The sequence below is a fragment of the Panthera onca genome, chromosome E2 (genome assembly GCF_046562875.1).
Source record: "Panthera onca isolate mPanOnc1 chromosome E2, mPanOnc1 haplotype 2, whole genome shotgun sequence".
Lineage (NCBI taxonomy): Eukaryota > Metazoa > Chordata > Mammalia > Carnivora > Felidae > Panthera > Panthera onca.
The window spans coordinates 24838542-24855571 of NC_138353.1; the positions used below are offsets into that span (position 1 = coordinate 24838542).

The 17030-nt window shown below is 35.7% G+C and overlaps 1 protein-coding gene and 1 pseudogene across 1 annotated transcript in view; both read right to left on the minus strand.

The window, feature by feature from the left end:
* Positions 1-17030, minus strand: part of LOC144612750 (uncharacterized) — a 61487-nt gene that overhangs the window by 4772 nt on the left and 39685 nt on the right. Inside the window, exons 5-6 of the mRNA XM_081791380.1 lie at positions 16333-16429; positions 3237-3592 (exon numbers count right to left, since the gene is read on the minus strand). Coding sequence (XP_081647506.1) covers positions 3237-3592; positions 16333-16429 — 453 coding nt within the window. The remainder of the gene's footprint in view (positions 1-3236; positions 3593-16332; positions 16430-17030) is intronic.
* LOC132690425 (small ribosomal subunit protein uS9 pseudogene) lies at positions 6236-7681 on the minus strand (annotated as a pseudogene).

The window sequence follows — 17030 nt, forward strand, 5'->3', positions numbered from 1 at the left end:
CTCTAACTTTACCCAAGATCTTTTATGCATGCTATTAAAGTAACTGTAGGTGCTCTAGTCTCACAATAAGCAATCAGACCAGGCAGGAGCTTCTTTAATAACGGTTACTACGTACTTAATAAACCAAAATGGCTATTCAGAGCCACTTTGTTTTTTTGTTTTAAGTAAACTCTACCCCCAACACAGGGCTCTAACTCATGACCCTAAGATCAAGAGTCACGTAAGTGACTCAAAGCCACTTCATATTTCCTTTTGTAATAAGGACCCAAGCCAGGGAATGGCAGGGAGGTGAGATGTAGCAGCTTCCATCTCACTCCTTTGACACTCAAACCAAAGTTTCTACCAAGGAACCTCTTAAAGCTTTTTTTTTCTTTTTTTTTTTTTTCCCCTAGGAAAGGAGAATAAGATGGGATGCTTGGCAGGACTTTATGTGTATAAAATTTCTCATTTTTCTTGAAAATCTAATATAGCTTCCAGTTATAAATTTAAAGCTGTAGTTCCAGGGCACGTAGGTGGCTCAGTCAGTTGAGTGTTCAACTCTTGATTTTGGCTTAGGTCATGATCGTACAGTTTGTGAGATGGAGCCTCGTGTTGGACTCTGCACTGTTAGCTGCTTGGGATTCTCTCTCTCCCTCTCTCTCTGCCTTTCCCCCACTTGTGGTCTCACACATCTCTCTCAAAATAATCTTAAAAAAAAAAAAAGTTGTAGTTGCTACTTACTACAGAAAAGCCACAGGCTCAAAGTGACTGAAGAAGTCATCCCTCTTCTACAGCTGGGTACCTCTGGACAGTCCAAGCCAGGCACCGGCCTCAGTGAGCACTGAACTCACCCCAACTGGCTACCGTGGACACAGAGGGGCCTCCAGAGGTATCCCACACACCTTACTTTGTTTCTTCTGCTTTTACTTTTCATAGTATTAAATACTACTTATTGGGCATCTACTCCATGCCTGTGCTTTACATTGTCCCTCTTGATCCCCAACCCCTGCAAGGTGGTATCATGAACTTCATTTTACAGTTTAGTAAGGCTCAGGGGAGAGTATCAGTCAGGAATCTTTCTTCTGCCAAAATAGCCCAGCTCTCCAAAACGGTTTAAGCAAAAAGGGTACTTGCCATCTCACATAACCAAAATATACTAATAGTAGTAAAGACACAACTCAATCCAGGACCCATTTCTGCCTCTCAAGTCTACACCCCTTCTTGGAGGTGATGATTGCTAGGATAACTGAACATTCTATAACTGCTCCTTTCCATGTCTCATCACATTTCACTGCTTCTTTTTGGGTTGCCTACCCATCCCCAAACCACTCATTTGGGCTGAACAAGGATATCCACCAACTGTTTTAGACAAAAGTCTAGGATCCAACTCTGAAGTCTGACAAGGGGTCTGAGAATTGAGGAAAGGATGAATGGCCATAAAGCAACTACTACTCAGACTAAGTAACTATACAACACCACTTTCTTTCACATTGGGCAACCCTCTGTGACCATTTGACCTCACCCTTGTACTTGCTGCCTTTCATATAAAGTCCTTCCCATACTTCTGGTTTTAGCCTGGTTACCTTATCAGTCTGAGCTAAATCTCAGGCTTCATTCTCTCTTGAGAGTAAGCAAGAGTCCACAAAAACACTCAATAGATTCCTTGACAATCCAAGGATGGGGCAGTAAAATAAGCAGGTGACTCCAGACCAGGGCATCCAGCCAGGGGAGTAAATTAGAACTGAAAGGCACTCTGCTCACAAAGCCTCTGTCATAGCGCAGGACTGTTACCCAAAGAAAGGGACTTCTTTATTTTTAATTTATAGTAATGCATCCCATGGTCTTTAATCTTTTAGCTCACAGTCAATTCTACTTTAGGTAATTTCCATTCCATCTTTCCCTCCAATTGTCTCCCTTCTTCCCTCTTTCTGTCTCTCTCTTCAAGTAAGATCCATTCCAGGATGTCCTTCTCTCACCTCTTAGCTTTTAGGATTCCCTAACTCTCCTTCATAGGATAGACACAGCAAGTTGTCAGGAGGGAGAAAGGCAGGAAGAGGACCATCAGTTATCTTTATGCCAACTTAATCCCTGGAAGCCACAAGGAGTAACTGCAATCTAGCTATAAAATCATAAAGAGCCCATTAATTATGGTCTCTGACAGGCCACTTACACTTTTTTAAAAATAAAGAGTAAGAATGGAAAACATATGAAAGGGATTGGTTGTGTGACAGTAAGTACTACCACTCAAAAGCACCACTGTGCCATGTCTATTGTGTTCATGGCTTTTGGTGTTAGAAACATGCTTTCATTTCTTTATTCAAAAAATATTTTCTCAGAGCCTGAAAGTTTCTGTTGAGGCTGTTCATCTCTCTAAAACCTTCTTTATACCCAGATATTTGCATGGCTGACTCCCAAGCATCTTTCAAACATATATACACTCTGGGTTGTTCTACATTCCTCCAATGAAGAAGCCCAAAACTCAGGGGTAGCTTGTAGTTTTCCAGTACATTAGGTACCTTTCAGTCTTCATGTTCTGCCAGGGTCTGGGAAGATATTAGGTTGAACCACATGAAACTGCCTTTATATAAAAATGAAAATGTTATATTTTTCAGAAAAAGAAAAGTTTCATTCAACCAAAATATGTGCTGCTAGCAATAACTGCTTTCCCAAAATGATAAATTTTTCCAAATACTAAATTACATATTAATAAAGTTCAGCATTGTTAACACTTATTCAAATCCTTCAATTACTGTTCTCTATTGGAGAATGTTCTGTTTCTTAGACTTCCAAATGATGAAAAAGGTGGTAATCTGTTGAAAGTGATGGATGTGGCAAAAGTTCTTGGCCCAATTCAGTTATTCCCTATGGTGGTCCGCAATTTCAGTGGTCAAATGTTGTCATGGAAAAGTATAGGTCCATGTCTGTTAACCAATGCAGAGTGCTTTTAAATCTATTTTTATACATAATTTCAACTTCTTGACAATAAGATGCTACTGTTAGTTTTGCCTGGGCTAAAAGTAATAAATATTCTCTCTGCAGATCACCATCATTACTAGAACCTTCATTTTGGTTGCAGCAATAGTTTTAACACGTTTGGGAACTTCATCAACATCCAACCATTGTCCAGACCACTTTCATTTTTTGTCAAAGCTTATGATCCTCTCCAGAATAGGTCTCTGCTCTTTCAAATCCTAAGGTATGAGCACATCTCTAATCATCTCCATATATGATCATCCATCAGTTGGTGTGGTACCTACCCATTTGTCCAACTTTTTCACCTTTCCTATTGCAGCCAGATGTCGAGAAATTGTTGTAGCAGAAACTCCTAAGTCTGCTGCAAGGCCTCGAATTGCCATTTTGGGGTTAGCTTCCACCATGGCTCTCAATTGATCTTCATTTAAAACAGATTTGGGTCTCCCTCGAGGCTCATTTTTCAGACTCAGATCCCCAGAACGAAATTTTTCAAACCACCACCGGATAGTCCTTTCACTAACAGAGCCTTCTCCAAAGACAGAATTGATGTTTCTACTTGCTGTGGCTGCACTATGTCCTAGTTTAAATTCATATAAAAACAGTATTCGCAAATCTTTCAAAGATATGGTACAGTCCACTTCTGTGGAAGAAATAAACAATAAAAACTCAGCCATCAAAGAAAACTGAATACCATAATATCATTACGAATACTAAACAACACACCTGAAAACAGACCTGATATCAACTTTACCAATCAAATATCAGAAATTTCATCTGGAGAACACACGTTTTTTATCACTGTGTTCTGCTGCCATCAGTTTATATCAGGCAGATGACTTTACAGTAGGAACAAAATTTCCAGTAATTTTATAAGCATTACCATAAAAGAAATGATTTTGAACTAAAATATAAGTTGTGCTTTTAAATCTAGGAACTCAATGCCACACAATTTTTTCTCTACTATCAAATTAAGATTTCAGATAAGTTTAATGCTTAGAAAAAAAATCTCCCATAATGGGTTGATAAATACCTGTTTCTTATGTTTTCTGACAGAGTATTTTTAGGTGTTCCTCTTCCCTGTTTCACATGATCTGAATGCTACTTCACACATTCTTTACACATTCTAAATCCTTATTTACTACGGAATTTTTCTTCTTTCACCTCTCTGTTTCACTTTCTTTGGCTTCATACTTAATTTTGGTGTAAATGAATATAAATAGTATTTTAGGTATATGAAAGAACTGTTTGCCTAAGTTCACATTTCCCCTGGCAGTCATGTATTTAAATGGCACTAGGGTCCACTGTACAGTGTACTTTTTAAAACTATAACCATAACATACATGTGACCTAAACCTACCAAAGGGTTACAGAGAGAGAGAGAAAGGTTCAGCAGAATTCAAATCTGGGAATATCTTGCGGTAAGAAGGGGGAAGTTTTCCTTTTCAGCAGCTTTAATTCCAGCCCTTTGTAAGTACATATTCCTCCAATACTAACTTTTCTGCCTTTTTCCTCCCCTACGCTTCCAAGATGGCAAAGTGGAAATGGAAAAGGTTTCTATTCCTTTCTACCCTCACTTAAGTTCTAAACTATTTCAAATAAGTCAATAATCTATTACAAAAGCAGAAAAAAATTCTGACCTCAACCATAAAATAGTTACCAAAAAACAAAAAAGCACCCCATATATTTAACTACATGATAAATATTAGGAAAGTGAGTAACTTTATTTAGTCCCTAATACACTGAAAGCAATTACCCTATTGTTCATAAATGGAACAGGAATAGGGGAGAAAGGTTTTCCATCAATATAGTAGATTTAATAAATGCAAGACGCATAACATCCCACTTCAGACATACTAATTGAGATATAACCAAAAAACAAAACTTGTTTTAATACAGAGCTAAATCCAAAAGCAATAGAGAATTTCCCAAATGCAAAAAAGTGGGAAACATTAAAAGAGCACAGTCGGGAAGGGACACATGAATAGAATTCATACTCTTCATCTCAGAACTATATACAAATAATGGAACAATCTAAAACAGACATTTTAAGATGTTAGAATATGACATTTTGAAACATGCCTTTAATGTTCAAAGAGAAAACAAAGAAATAGATTTCATTCAGCAAGAACAGGCCATTGTGAAAGAAAAAACTCCCACATTATATTTAGTTGTCATATCTTGTTTCTTCCAATCTCTGACAATGCTACAGTCTTCCCTTATTTTTCGTGATCATGACTCTTAAAGACTACTGATTGGTTTACTCTGTCAAATATATCTCATTTGGGTTTGGCTGATGACTGGACTAAGGTTATACATTTTGGCAAGAGTACACAGAAATGATGAATCCTTCCCAGTGCATCACATCATGGGTTTCATGATATCAATATGTTTTATTATTGTGATGTTCACCTTGATCATTTATTAAGCGATTTATTAAGATAAATTTTAGCAGGTTTCATTCTGATAAATTTACTATCTTTCCCTTTGTGATTAATGAAGATATACTTTGGGGGACATTCTTTGAATCTATATGAGTTTTACTTCTCAAATTTTCACTCACTAATTTTACAATCAGTTGGTGGATCTTGTCTACAATAATTATTACTGTGTTTAGCTAATATTTCTTTTCTATTTTCCTCATATCTTACATCTTTCCACAGTTTTAATTGGAATTTTATTATAAGCGAGAATTGTTCATTTTCCCCATTTTTTTTATCTGTATCAGTATGGACTCATGGATATTTACATTATTCTATGAATTATAATCCAGTGATTTCATTATTTCTTTTCCTCAAATTGCTCCAGCTTCGGCCATTAGAACTCTTTCCGGTTGACTCCCATGTTTTTTCAACAATATCCCCCTGCCTTTTTAAAAGCATTTTGTTATTACCTGGCACACATCAAGGTGTCCCAGGCACCTTTAGTATTTTCTCTCAGTCCTAGAATCAACAACTTCTCCAAGGAGCCCTGGTTCCTTTTATTTGAGGAAATAAAATATTTACTTAGAAATAAAAAACTGGATCCTAGGTTTATTCATTACTATTGGGGTGTCATACCTTTTAGTCACTCTCAGTGGACATTGGTAGGAAACATGCATAACAACCCACACATATATTGATAGCTCAGATACCAAACCAAACCCAAACCAACAGAGTTCATTTTAGCCTTCTCTTTTCTTTATTTATGAGAACCCAGTTCTTGTTATTTAAAACATTTACCTATTTGTTCAGTTTGAGTACACACATAAGGCAGTTTCAGAATTGCTGATCTATGGCCCTGTAAGAAATACATTTACTGACTAGATTACAGCATTAATGTGCAGTTCTTTTTAACATTACAGTATCCGGTGAAGATGTTATTTTCGAAAAAAACTTGGAATAAAGCTCTTTTCTTCCTCCATCCCCTTTAATGTCACTCCTTCCTCATTCCTGATACCTAGTTCCCATCACCCCACTTTTATGCACCCCTTTCCCACCTACCCCCTATAGGTTACCAATCACTTTAGTTTCCAGTTTATCCTCCCAGTACGGATTCTATACAAATGAGCAGATGTGTATGTACTGTCTTATTATCTCCTTCTTTCTTACACAAAAGAATAGTATACTATGGATACTCCTGTGCTTTACTTTTGTCACTTAACAGCATATTATCCTGGCAACACTCCGTATCAATTGATATAGATAATTCTCATTCTTTTTTTACAGCTCCATTATTCCACTGCATGGACATACCATAGTTTAATCACTTTGCTATGTATGGGCATTTAGACTGTTTCCAACATTTTGCAATTACATTACACTACTTTGATGCAGTGAGTATCTTGTATGTATGCATTTTTATATTGTTGGAGGTGTATCTTCATGGTAAAATCCCAGAAATGGTCAAAAAATTAACAAATACATATTTTTAGGTATTACCAAATTTCCCTTCCAAAAGATTGTAACAATTCACACTCTCAACAGCAATGTATAGGAGTATCCATATCTTCACAGCTTCACCAACGAAGTATACGGTCATATTTTAAAATTTTTGTCATTGATAGGTATTATTTTAATTTGCATTTCTATAATTATGAGTGAATTTGAACTTTTTTCATATACTTTAGGCCATTGCTATGTCTTACTTTTTTGAGTTGTCCCTTCATGTCTGATTCACATTTTTACAACAGGTTTTTGGAACTCTGTCCCAAACTCAAATTTTTTGTTTTGTTTTATTTCAAAACCTTAAATCTCACAACCACTGTTTATTACCAAGGTGAACTCTGATCTTCACAATGGGCTTATCAATAGGATTTCTGGTAGGAAGTATGGGTACCAGAGCCTCCAAACTTTTTGGATTTGCTGCAATGGGGATCCACTACCACCAGCAGGGTCCACTCATACTGGATGGGGATGTCTGTGAGCTCCTTCTTGGAAGCCTCATCCACATATTTCTAGTAATAAGTACACCAGGGCTTTGGAGCTGGTACTGGTGAACTGTGCAAACCTGGACCACGTAACTACCACTGTTCACGCAGACTCAGACATCCACCCCAGGAAATCATTCCTTGCCCAGAAGCACAACAGGTTCCAGCAGCTTGTACTGTAGTGTGCACTGATGGATCATCTCCAGGGACTGTCCATTCACCTGGATAAGGCCATTGCCCTGTTTGCAATGCACCAGGATGTGCACTGGCCACCTTCCTGTGTCCAAGGACCTGCATGGACTGTAGAGGGCCCTTGGACTACATAGCTACCAGTGGGGCAAGAGCTCCTCACTGCCTGGCACTGCAACCTGAAAAGCTTTTGTCCCTCAAATTTTAAAAGCTATTTAAATATAAAAAGTATTGTCCTTTTTATGGGTATATATTATGAATATTTTCCCCCAGTTACTCTTTGAAAAACTTTTATTTACGGGATTTTTTTTTTTGTTATGCAAGAATTTAACTTAGTGAAATTTATCAACCTTTTCTTTTAATGCTTCTGGATTTTAAGTCACAGTTAGCAAGCCTACATACCAACTATAGAGGAATTAACTTATGTTAATGGTAGATAACAATGGCTCTTTTAATAATAGTGCAGGGACAAGTGGGTAGCCATTTGGGAAATGCTAAAAGTGGATCATTCATTGTTCCATGAAAAAAAGTAGATCATTTCCAAAAAAAGTTTCCAAAAACTTTCCAAACTTCAGCAAAGTTGTCAGATACAAGAATAAAAATCAACTCTGTTTTTATACACCAGGGATGAATAACTTGAAGAGAAAACTAAAAAAGCAATTCCAATAAAATACTTAGGAATGAATCTAACCAAGGACTTAAGATTTTATGCTGAACACACTGCTGAAAGAAATCAAGCAAGATCTAAATAAATGAAAAGACAATCATACTCATAGATAGGAAGACTTAACATCATTAAGATGTCAGTATTACCCAAGCAATCTATAAATTCAATATAATCCCCATCAAAAGTCCAACAGCCTTTTTGGCAATGGAAATGGAAAAGCAGATCCTTATTTTTATACGGAATCACAAGGGGCCCTGAATAACCAAAATAATCTTGTAAAGGAATAAAGCTGGAGAACCCACACTTCCCAACTTTGAAACTAACTACAAAGCCACAATAATTAAAACAATATGGGCATAAGAACAAACATAAAGAACAATGGACCAGAAAGAAACCCTCACACATATGGTCAACTGATTTTCGACAAGGGTGTCAAGACCATTTAGTGGGAAAGGATGGTTTTTCAACAAATAGTACTGGGAAAACTGTATATCACATGCAAAAGAATGAAGTTGGACCCTAACCCAGACCTTATACAAAAATTAATTCAAAAATGGATCAAAGACCTAAATGTAAAAACTAAAATTACAAAAGTCTTTAAGAGAACATTGAGGAAAATCTTCATGGCACTGGATTTGACAACAGTTTAATGGATATGACAACAAAAGTAAAAACAGGTAAACTGGACTGCATCAAAATTTAAAATTTCTGGGAAAAAAAACACAGTTAACAGTGAAAAGGCAACCCACAGAATAGAATATTTGCAAATCACGAATCTGATAAGGGGTAAATATCCAGAATATATAAAGAACTCCTACAACTCAACAACAAAATACAAATAGCCTGATTAAAAAAAAAAAAAATTTTAATGTTTATTTTTTTGAGACACAGAGAGAGTCAGAGCACAAGCAGGGAAGGAGGAGCAAAGAGAGGGAGACACAGAATCTGAAGCAGGCTCCAGGCTCTGAGCCGTCAGCACAGCTGACTCAACACGGGACTCAAACCCACGAACCACAAGACCGTGACCTGAGCCAAAGTCAGATGCTTAACCAACTGAGCCATCGAGGTGCCCCACAAATAGCCTGATTTTAAAATGAGCAAACAGCACTAGAATAAATGTTTCTCAAACAAAAATATATACAAGGTCAACAAGGATTTGAAAAGATGGCCAACATCATTAATCATTAGGGAAATGCAAATCAAAACCACAATGAGGTATCAACTCACACCCAAAAGGACAGCTACTAACGAGAGAAAATAATAAATGTTAGCAAAGATACAGAGAAACTGGAACACTTGGGCACAGCTGGTGGGAACAAAAAATGGTACAAGTCTCTATGGAAAACATTCATGTTGGTTTCTCAAAAAATTAAGAACAGAATTACCATATGATCCAATAATTCCATTTCTGGGAATATATCCAAAAGAACTGAATACAGAGTCTCAAAGAGGTATTTATATACCCACAATCACAGCATCATTATTCACAATGGCCAAAAGGTGGAAACAACCCAAGTGTCTATCAACCAATAAATGGATAAAGAAAATGTGGTAATTGCATACAATGGAATATTATTCAGCCTTAAAAAGAAAGGAAGTTCTGGGGTGCCTGGATGACTCAGTAGGTTGAGCGTCTGACTCTTGATTTTGGCTCAGGTCATGATCCTAAGGTCGTGGGATCGAGCCCCATGTCAGGATCCATGCTGAGTGTGGAGCCTGCTTAAGATTCTCTCTCTCCCTCTGCTCCTCCCCCCGCCCCAAACAACAGAAAAGAGAAAGGAGATTCTGATACATCCTACAACACAGATGAACCATGAACACATGATGCTAAGTGAAATAAACCAGTCACAAAAAGACAAATATTGTGTGATTCTACTTAACTGACATACCTAGAATAGTCATATTCTTAGAGATGGAAAGTAGAATAGAGGTTAGTGGGGACAGGGGCGAGGGAAGAATGGGAGTTGTTGTTTAAGGCTATAGAGTTTCAGTTTTAGAAGATGAAAAAGTTCTGGAGATCAACAGTAAAAGATGTGAAAGTACTTAATACTACTGAACTATATACTTAAAAATAGGATGGCAAATTTTATATTTTTTGTATGTTACCACAATTAACAATAAAAATAAAAAAAAATTAGGTAAGTTGGATCTCATTAAAATTAAGAATTTTGTGCATCAAAGGACACTATTAAAAAAGTGAAAAGACAACCTGCAGAATGGAAAAAAATACTTGCAAATCATACTTCTGACAAGGGATTAATACTGAAAATATATGAAGAGTTTCTATAACTTAACAAACAACCAAAACAACCTAATTAAAAATGGGTAAAGGAGTTGAATAGACATTTCTCCAAAGAAGAAATACAAATGGCCAATAAGAACCAGAAAAGATGCTTAACATTGCTAGTGTTTAGGGAAATGCATATCAAAACCCAGTAAGATAACAGTTCACACCTACTAGGATTAGGTTATTTAAAAAAAAATTGGAAAATGACAAATGCTGGTACGAATATAGAAAAACTGGAACCCTCATGCATTGCTTGTGGGAATGTAAAATAGTGCAACCACTGTGGAAAAGAGTTTTACGTTTCCTCAAAAGGTTAAACACAAAACTACTATATGACCCAGCAATTCCACTCCTAGGTATATATCCAAAAGAACTGAAATTAGGGATTCGAACACATATCTGTACACCAATGTTCATTACAACAACCCTACTGTCTATCAGATGAATGGATTAAAAAATGTAGTATGTACATAAAATGGTAATTATTCAGCCATAAAAAGTAATGAAATTTTCATATATGCTACAACATAGACAGGCCTTGCAAACATTATGCTTAGTAAAATAAGCCAAACACAGAAGGACAAATATTATATGATTCCACTTATATATGAGATACCTGGAAAAAGCACATTTACAGAGACACAAAGGAGAGACTGCCAGGGATTTGGGGGAGGTGTGGTGGTGGAGTGGGGAGGAAGAGATTGTTTAATGGGTACAGGGTTTATGTTGGGGATGATAAAAAAGTTTTAAGTATAAATAGCAATGATGACTACACAGAAATGTGAATGTTTTTAATTCCACTTAACTGTACACTTAAATGGTTAAAATGATAAATATTGTATGTATTTTACCACAATAAAAATGAGAAGAAGAAAAGGTCTATCTTTACCCTAGTAATTTTAAATACTACCTTTCTCATATACTAACTTTCCATATGAATTTGGGTCTAATTCTGCACTTTTTATTCTTTTCCACTGGTTTATTTGTCCCTGCCAATGCTACAATGTTTTAATTAATAAGGCTATTCAACCCTTATAGTTTTTTTTTTAAAGTTTCTCTTTTTAAGTGTTTTCCTGGCTAAAAGTAATATTGAAGAAGAAAACCAAAGCAGGAGGCATCACAATCCCAGACTTTAGCCTCTACTACAAAGCTATAATCATCCAGACAGTATACTATTGGCACAAAAACAGACACACAGACCAATAGAATAGAATAGAGAACCCAGAACTGGACCCACAAATGTATGGCCAACTAATCTTTGACAAAGCAGGAAAGAGTATCCAGTGGAAAAAAAGACTGTCTCTTCAACAAATGGTGCTGGGAGAACTGGACAGCAACATGCCGAAGAATGAAACTAGACTACTTTCTTAACACGATACACAAAAATAAACTCAAAATGGATGAAGAAACTGAATGTGACACAGGAAACCATCAAAACCCTAGAAGAGAAAGCAGGCAACAACCTTTGACCTCAGCCACAGCAATTTCTTACTCAACACATCTCCAAAGGCAAGGGAATTAAAAGCAAAAATGAACTATTGGGACCTCATCAAGATAAAAAGTTTCTGCACTGCAAAGAAAACAATCAATAAAACTAAAAGGCAACCAACAGAATGAGAAAAGATATTTGTAAATGGCATATTGGATAAAGTGCTAGAATTCAAAATCTATAAAGAACTCACCAAACTCCACACCCAAAAAACAAATAATCCAGTGAAGAAATGGGCAGAAGACATAAATAGACACTTTTCCAAAGAAAACATCCAGATGGTCAACAGACACATGAAACAATGCTCCACGCCACTCATCATCAGGGAAATACAAATCAAAGCCACATTGAGATACCACCTCACACCGGTCAGAATGGCTAAAATGAACAAATAAGGAGACTATAGATGCTGGCGTGGATGTGGAGAAAAAGGAACCCTCTGGCACTATTGGTGGGAATGTAAACTGGTGCAGCCACTCTGGAAAACAGTGTGGAAGTTCCTCAAAAAAATTAAAGATACAATTACCCTATGACCCAGCAATAGCACTGCTAGGAATTTACCCAAGGGATACAGGAGTGCTGATGCATAGGGGCACACATACCCCAATGTTTATGGCAGCACTTTCAATAATAGCTAAATTATGGAAAGAGTCTAAATGTCCATCAACTGATGAATGAATAAAGATGTGGTTTATAAATACAATGGATTACTACTTGGCAATGAGAAAGAATGAAATCCTGCCATTTGCAGCAACATGGATGGAACACTGGTGGGTATTATGCTATATGAAATAAGTCTGTCAGAGAAAGACATATACCATATGTTTTCACTCATACGTGGATCTTGAGAAACTTAACAGAAGACCATGGGGGAAGGGGGGGGGGAGTTACAAACAGAGGGAGGGAGAAAAACCATAAGACACTCTTAAATACAGAGAACAAACTGAGGGTTGATGGGGGGTGAGGGAGAGGGGAAAGTGGGTGATGGGTATTGAGGAGGGCACTTGTTGGGATGAGCACGAGGTGTTGTATGGAAGCCAATTTGACGATAATTTATATTTTTAAAAATCTAAAAAAAAAGTGTTTTCCTGGCTATTTCTAAAATCAGTTTTATTGAGATATAATTCACATCCCATACAATTTTCCTATTTAAAATGTACAATTTGGTGATTTCTGTTACACTCACAGGGTTTTGAATCCAATTTTAGGACACTTTTCCTCTTCCAAAAGAAGCTCTGTACTAATTAACAACTGTTCCCCATTCTCCCTCTAACCCTTTCCCAGCCCTAAACCATTATTCTATTTATATATCTGTTAATATTAGTCTGTTTATATATCTGCTTATGTGAACATTTCTTATAATTGGAATCATAAAGTATGTGATCTTTTGTAACTGACTTCTCTCACATAGCACATTTTCAAATCATTCATGTTGTAGCATATATCAATACTTCCTTTCTTTTTATGTCAAATAATACTCTATTATATGGATATATCACATTTGTTGATTATCAGTTGATGGACATCAGGACTGTTTCCACTTTTTAGCTATTGTGAATAATGCTGCTAATAACATTCACAAAGGTTTTGTGTCCACTTCTGTTTTCAGTCTCTTGGGTTTATACCTAAGAATGGAATTGCTGGATCATATTATAATTGTGTATTTAACCATTTGAGGAACTGACAGATTGTTTTCAAAGTGACTGCACCATTTTACATTCCTAATAGCAATATATGAGTGTTTCAACTTTTCCACTTCCTCACCAATACTTGTTATTTTCTGTCTTTATTATTGCATCTTAGTGGTGTCAAGTGATATCTCATGATTTTGATTTGCATTTCTCTAATGACTAACAAAAATATTTTGGTATAGTTGTTGGTCATTTGTATATCTCCTTTGGACCAATTCTATTCAAATCTTTTGTCCATTTTTTAAATTGGATTATTTCTTTTTATTATTGAGGAATAAGAATTCTTTATACATTCAAGATATAAGTTCCTTATAAGATATGTGATTTGCAAATAGTTTTTTCCATCCTGTGAGTTGTCTTTCTACTTTCTTGATATCATCTGCAGCAAAAAAAAGTTTTGAATTTTGATATCATCCTATGTATGTATGTATGTATGTATGTATGTATGTCATTTGAGCTCTGGGTGTCATATTTAAGAAAACACTGCCTAACCCAAAGTCACTGAGATGTACTGCTATGCTTTTAGTTTCATTAGCTCTTATATTTAGGTTTATGATCTATTCTGAATTAATTTTTATGTGTGGCATAAGACAGGTCCCCAACTTCATTCTTTTGCGTACTCAGCATGGTATTCCAATACTATTTATTGAAAAGACTATTATTTCCCATTTAATTTCTTTAGGACCTTTACTAAAATCAATTGATGATTTTCCTGGCTATTTTTGCATGTTTGTTTTTCCATATGAACCTTAAAATCAGCTTGTCTGACTCCATAAAACAACTTAATAGGATTTTTATTAACATTGCACTGATTTTATAAATTAACCAGGGAGGATTAACATTTTTATGATGTTGAATCATCGTATTCAACAACAAAGGACATTTTACCATTTGTTTAAATCTGCTTTAGTGTCTTTTAGGAGTGTTTTCAATTTTCCTTGTATAGATTTTATACCTTTCTTATTAAATTTATTCTAAACATTTAATCCTCCATGTTGCTATTGTAAATGGGCTTTCCTCTAACATTATGTTCAGTTTAAGCTATCTGTATATATGAAAGTTGATTTTTATATGTTAATTTTAAATACTGATCCTTCACTGAATTCTTTATTGTAGGAGTTAGTTTATTATTGATTCTCTGGAGCACAGCTATACTATGATCTGCAAAGAGATATTGTTCTACTTGTTCTTTACCCGTTTTTATGCCTCTTACTGATTTCTCTTAATTTAATTCCCTTGGCTAATTTACCTCTAACAAAATGCCGAACAGTAGTGAAGATAGTGTGGATGCTTGTTCTTGACATTAATGGAGATGCCTGTAGTGTTTCCCCTTTTTAAATAAGATATAGTTTTAATGCTAAGATGTATACTTCATCAAGTTAAAAAAGTAGTATTCAAGGGGCGCCTAGGTGGCTTAGTTGGTTAAACATCTGACTTCAGCTCAGGGCATGGTCTTGCAGTTCATGGGTTTAAGCCCCTCATCGGGCTCTGTACTGACAGCTCAGAGCCTGGAGCCTGCTTCAGATTCTGTGTCCCTGTCTCTCTCTGCCCCTCCCCCACTCATGCTCTGTCACTCTCTCCTCTCAAAAATAAATAAACATTAAAAAAAATTTTTTTTAAGTAGTCTTCAATTCCTATTTTCTTGAGTGTCTCTATCATGAATGGGTACTTATTTTTGCCAAAGGTTTTCTTAGTATCTACTGAGATAACTGTATTATTTTTTCTTTATACTTAATAACATGGTATATAACACTAATAGGTTCCCTCATATTGAACCAATCCTGCATTCCTGGAATAAATCCTGCCTTTGTTTTCCCTCTGTCTAGAATTTGCTTTCCCTGGTTTTCCTTCATCTATTCAGACCTTATAAAATATCTCCTCCTCAGAGATGCATTCCCTGGAACATTTCATCAAAAGCAGCCTTCCAATTAACCTCTAGGACAGTACCCTATTTTAATTTCTTACTCAGCACTTATTACTGATATTTTCCCCATATATCCCATATGTATATACCTCTACATATACCTTCAACCATTATGACAACACTGAACCTGTCTTGGTAGTAGATTTCTTACTGTATGCCCAAAATATATAGTACCTGGCATACGTTAGGCACTCAATAATTGTTGATAATAAATGTATTGCCATTTTGGGTTGACTATTATTACAAATGTGATTTTATCAAGCAAAAAATAAGAGTAACAAAAACCTATCTCTCACTACACTTATGGCATAAATCCAGATTTCTAACTTTAAAGAGAAAGTTACAAACTCAAATAAAATTGAAGTCAGCAGCTCTTTAGCTAGTCTAAATCCGTGAACTGAAAAAAATAACTGGTACTAAAAAATTCTAATACTAAAATCAAAGTTTCCTTTCTTTCAGTTAATATTTTCTAATTAAAATTTCTCATTAAAATTTGTTACAAAATTTATCAGTAAAGGAGTTAACATTTAAATTGGTTGAACAAACCAATGTAAACAACTTGCTGTATCTAATAAAAACCAAAATGTACTTCAACAGATTTTAGTATTATAACTTCACCAGCAAAAAAAAAAAAAAAAAAAAAAAAAAAATTAACTCACAAAAATTAATTTTAACTTTATATAAAAGAAACCACAAAAGACAGAAAGGTGGTAAACTCTCTCAATTACCTGTAGAAGGTGATGATTTCTCTGAGTGTTTTACTTTTAGAAGTTTCCTATTAATAAATATATAACCACAGGGACAAGATTTACATGCAACAGGAACCTGGAAGGGGGAAGAAAAAGGAAAAAAATATATTACTATTTTACTTATCAAGTGTTTATGTGGTCTCTTTAACTAAACAATAAATTACTCAAAGGTAGAAATCTCATTTTTATTTAAACTCCACCTCCTCATAAAAATTACTCAAGATAGGAAATCCTACCCATCCCATTCTCCTAGTCCTTTACTGTTCCATGCATATGGTGAATGTTTAATAACACTAATATAAGTGGCCACAGGAAGAATGTAAAGAAAAAAAAATAAAATAAAACTATTTCCTAAAATGTCTCAGAATATTTACAACATGGATTAGATTAGAAGAAAACAACTGGTTAGGAAACTATTACATTAATTCCAGTATGAGAGGCTGTTGGCCTGTTCTACAATGCTGGCAGGGGAATGTATTTCAAAAAAAACAAAGACATTTTAAAGGGAGGAAAGAGGGGCACCTGGGTGGCTCAGTCTTGGTTTCAGCTCAGGTCATGATCTTACAGTTCGTGAGTTCAAGCCCAGCATTGGGCTCTGGACTGACAGCAGAGAGCCTGCTTGGGATTTCTCTTTCTCTCTCTCTCTCTCTCTCTCTCTCTCTCTACCCCACCCCTGC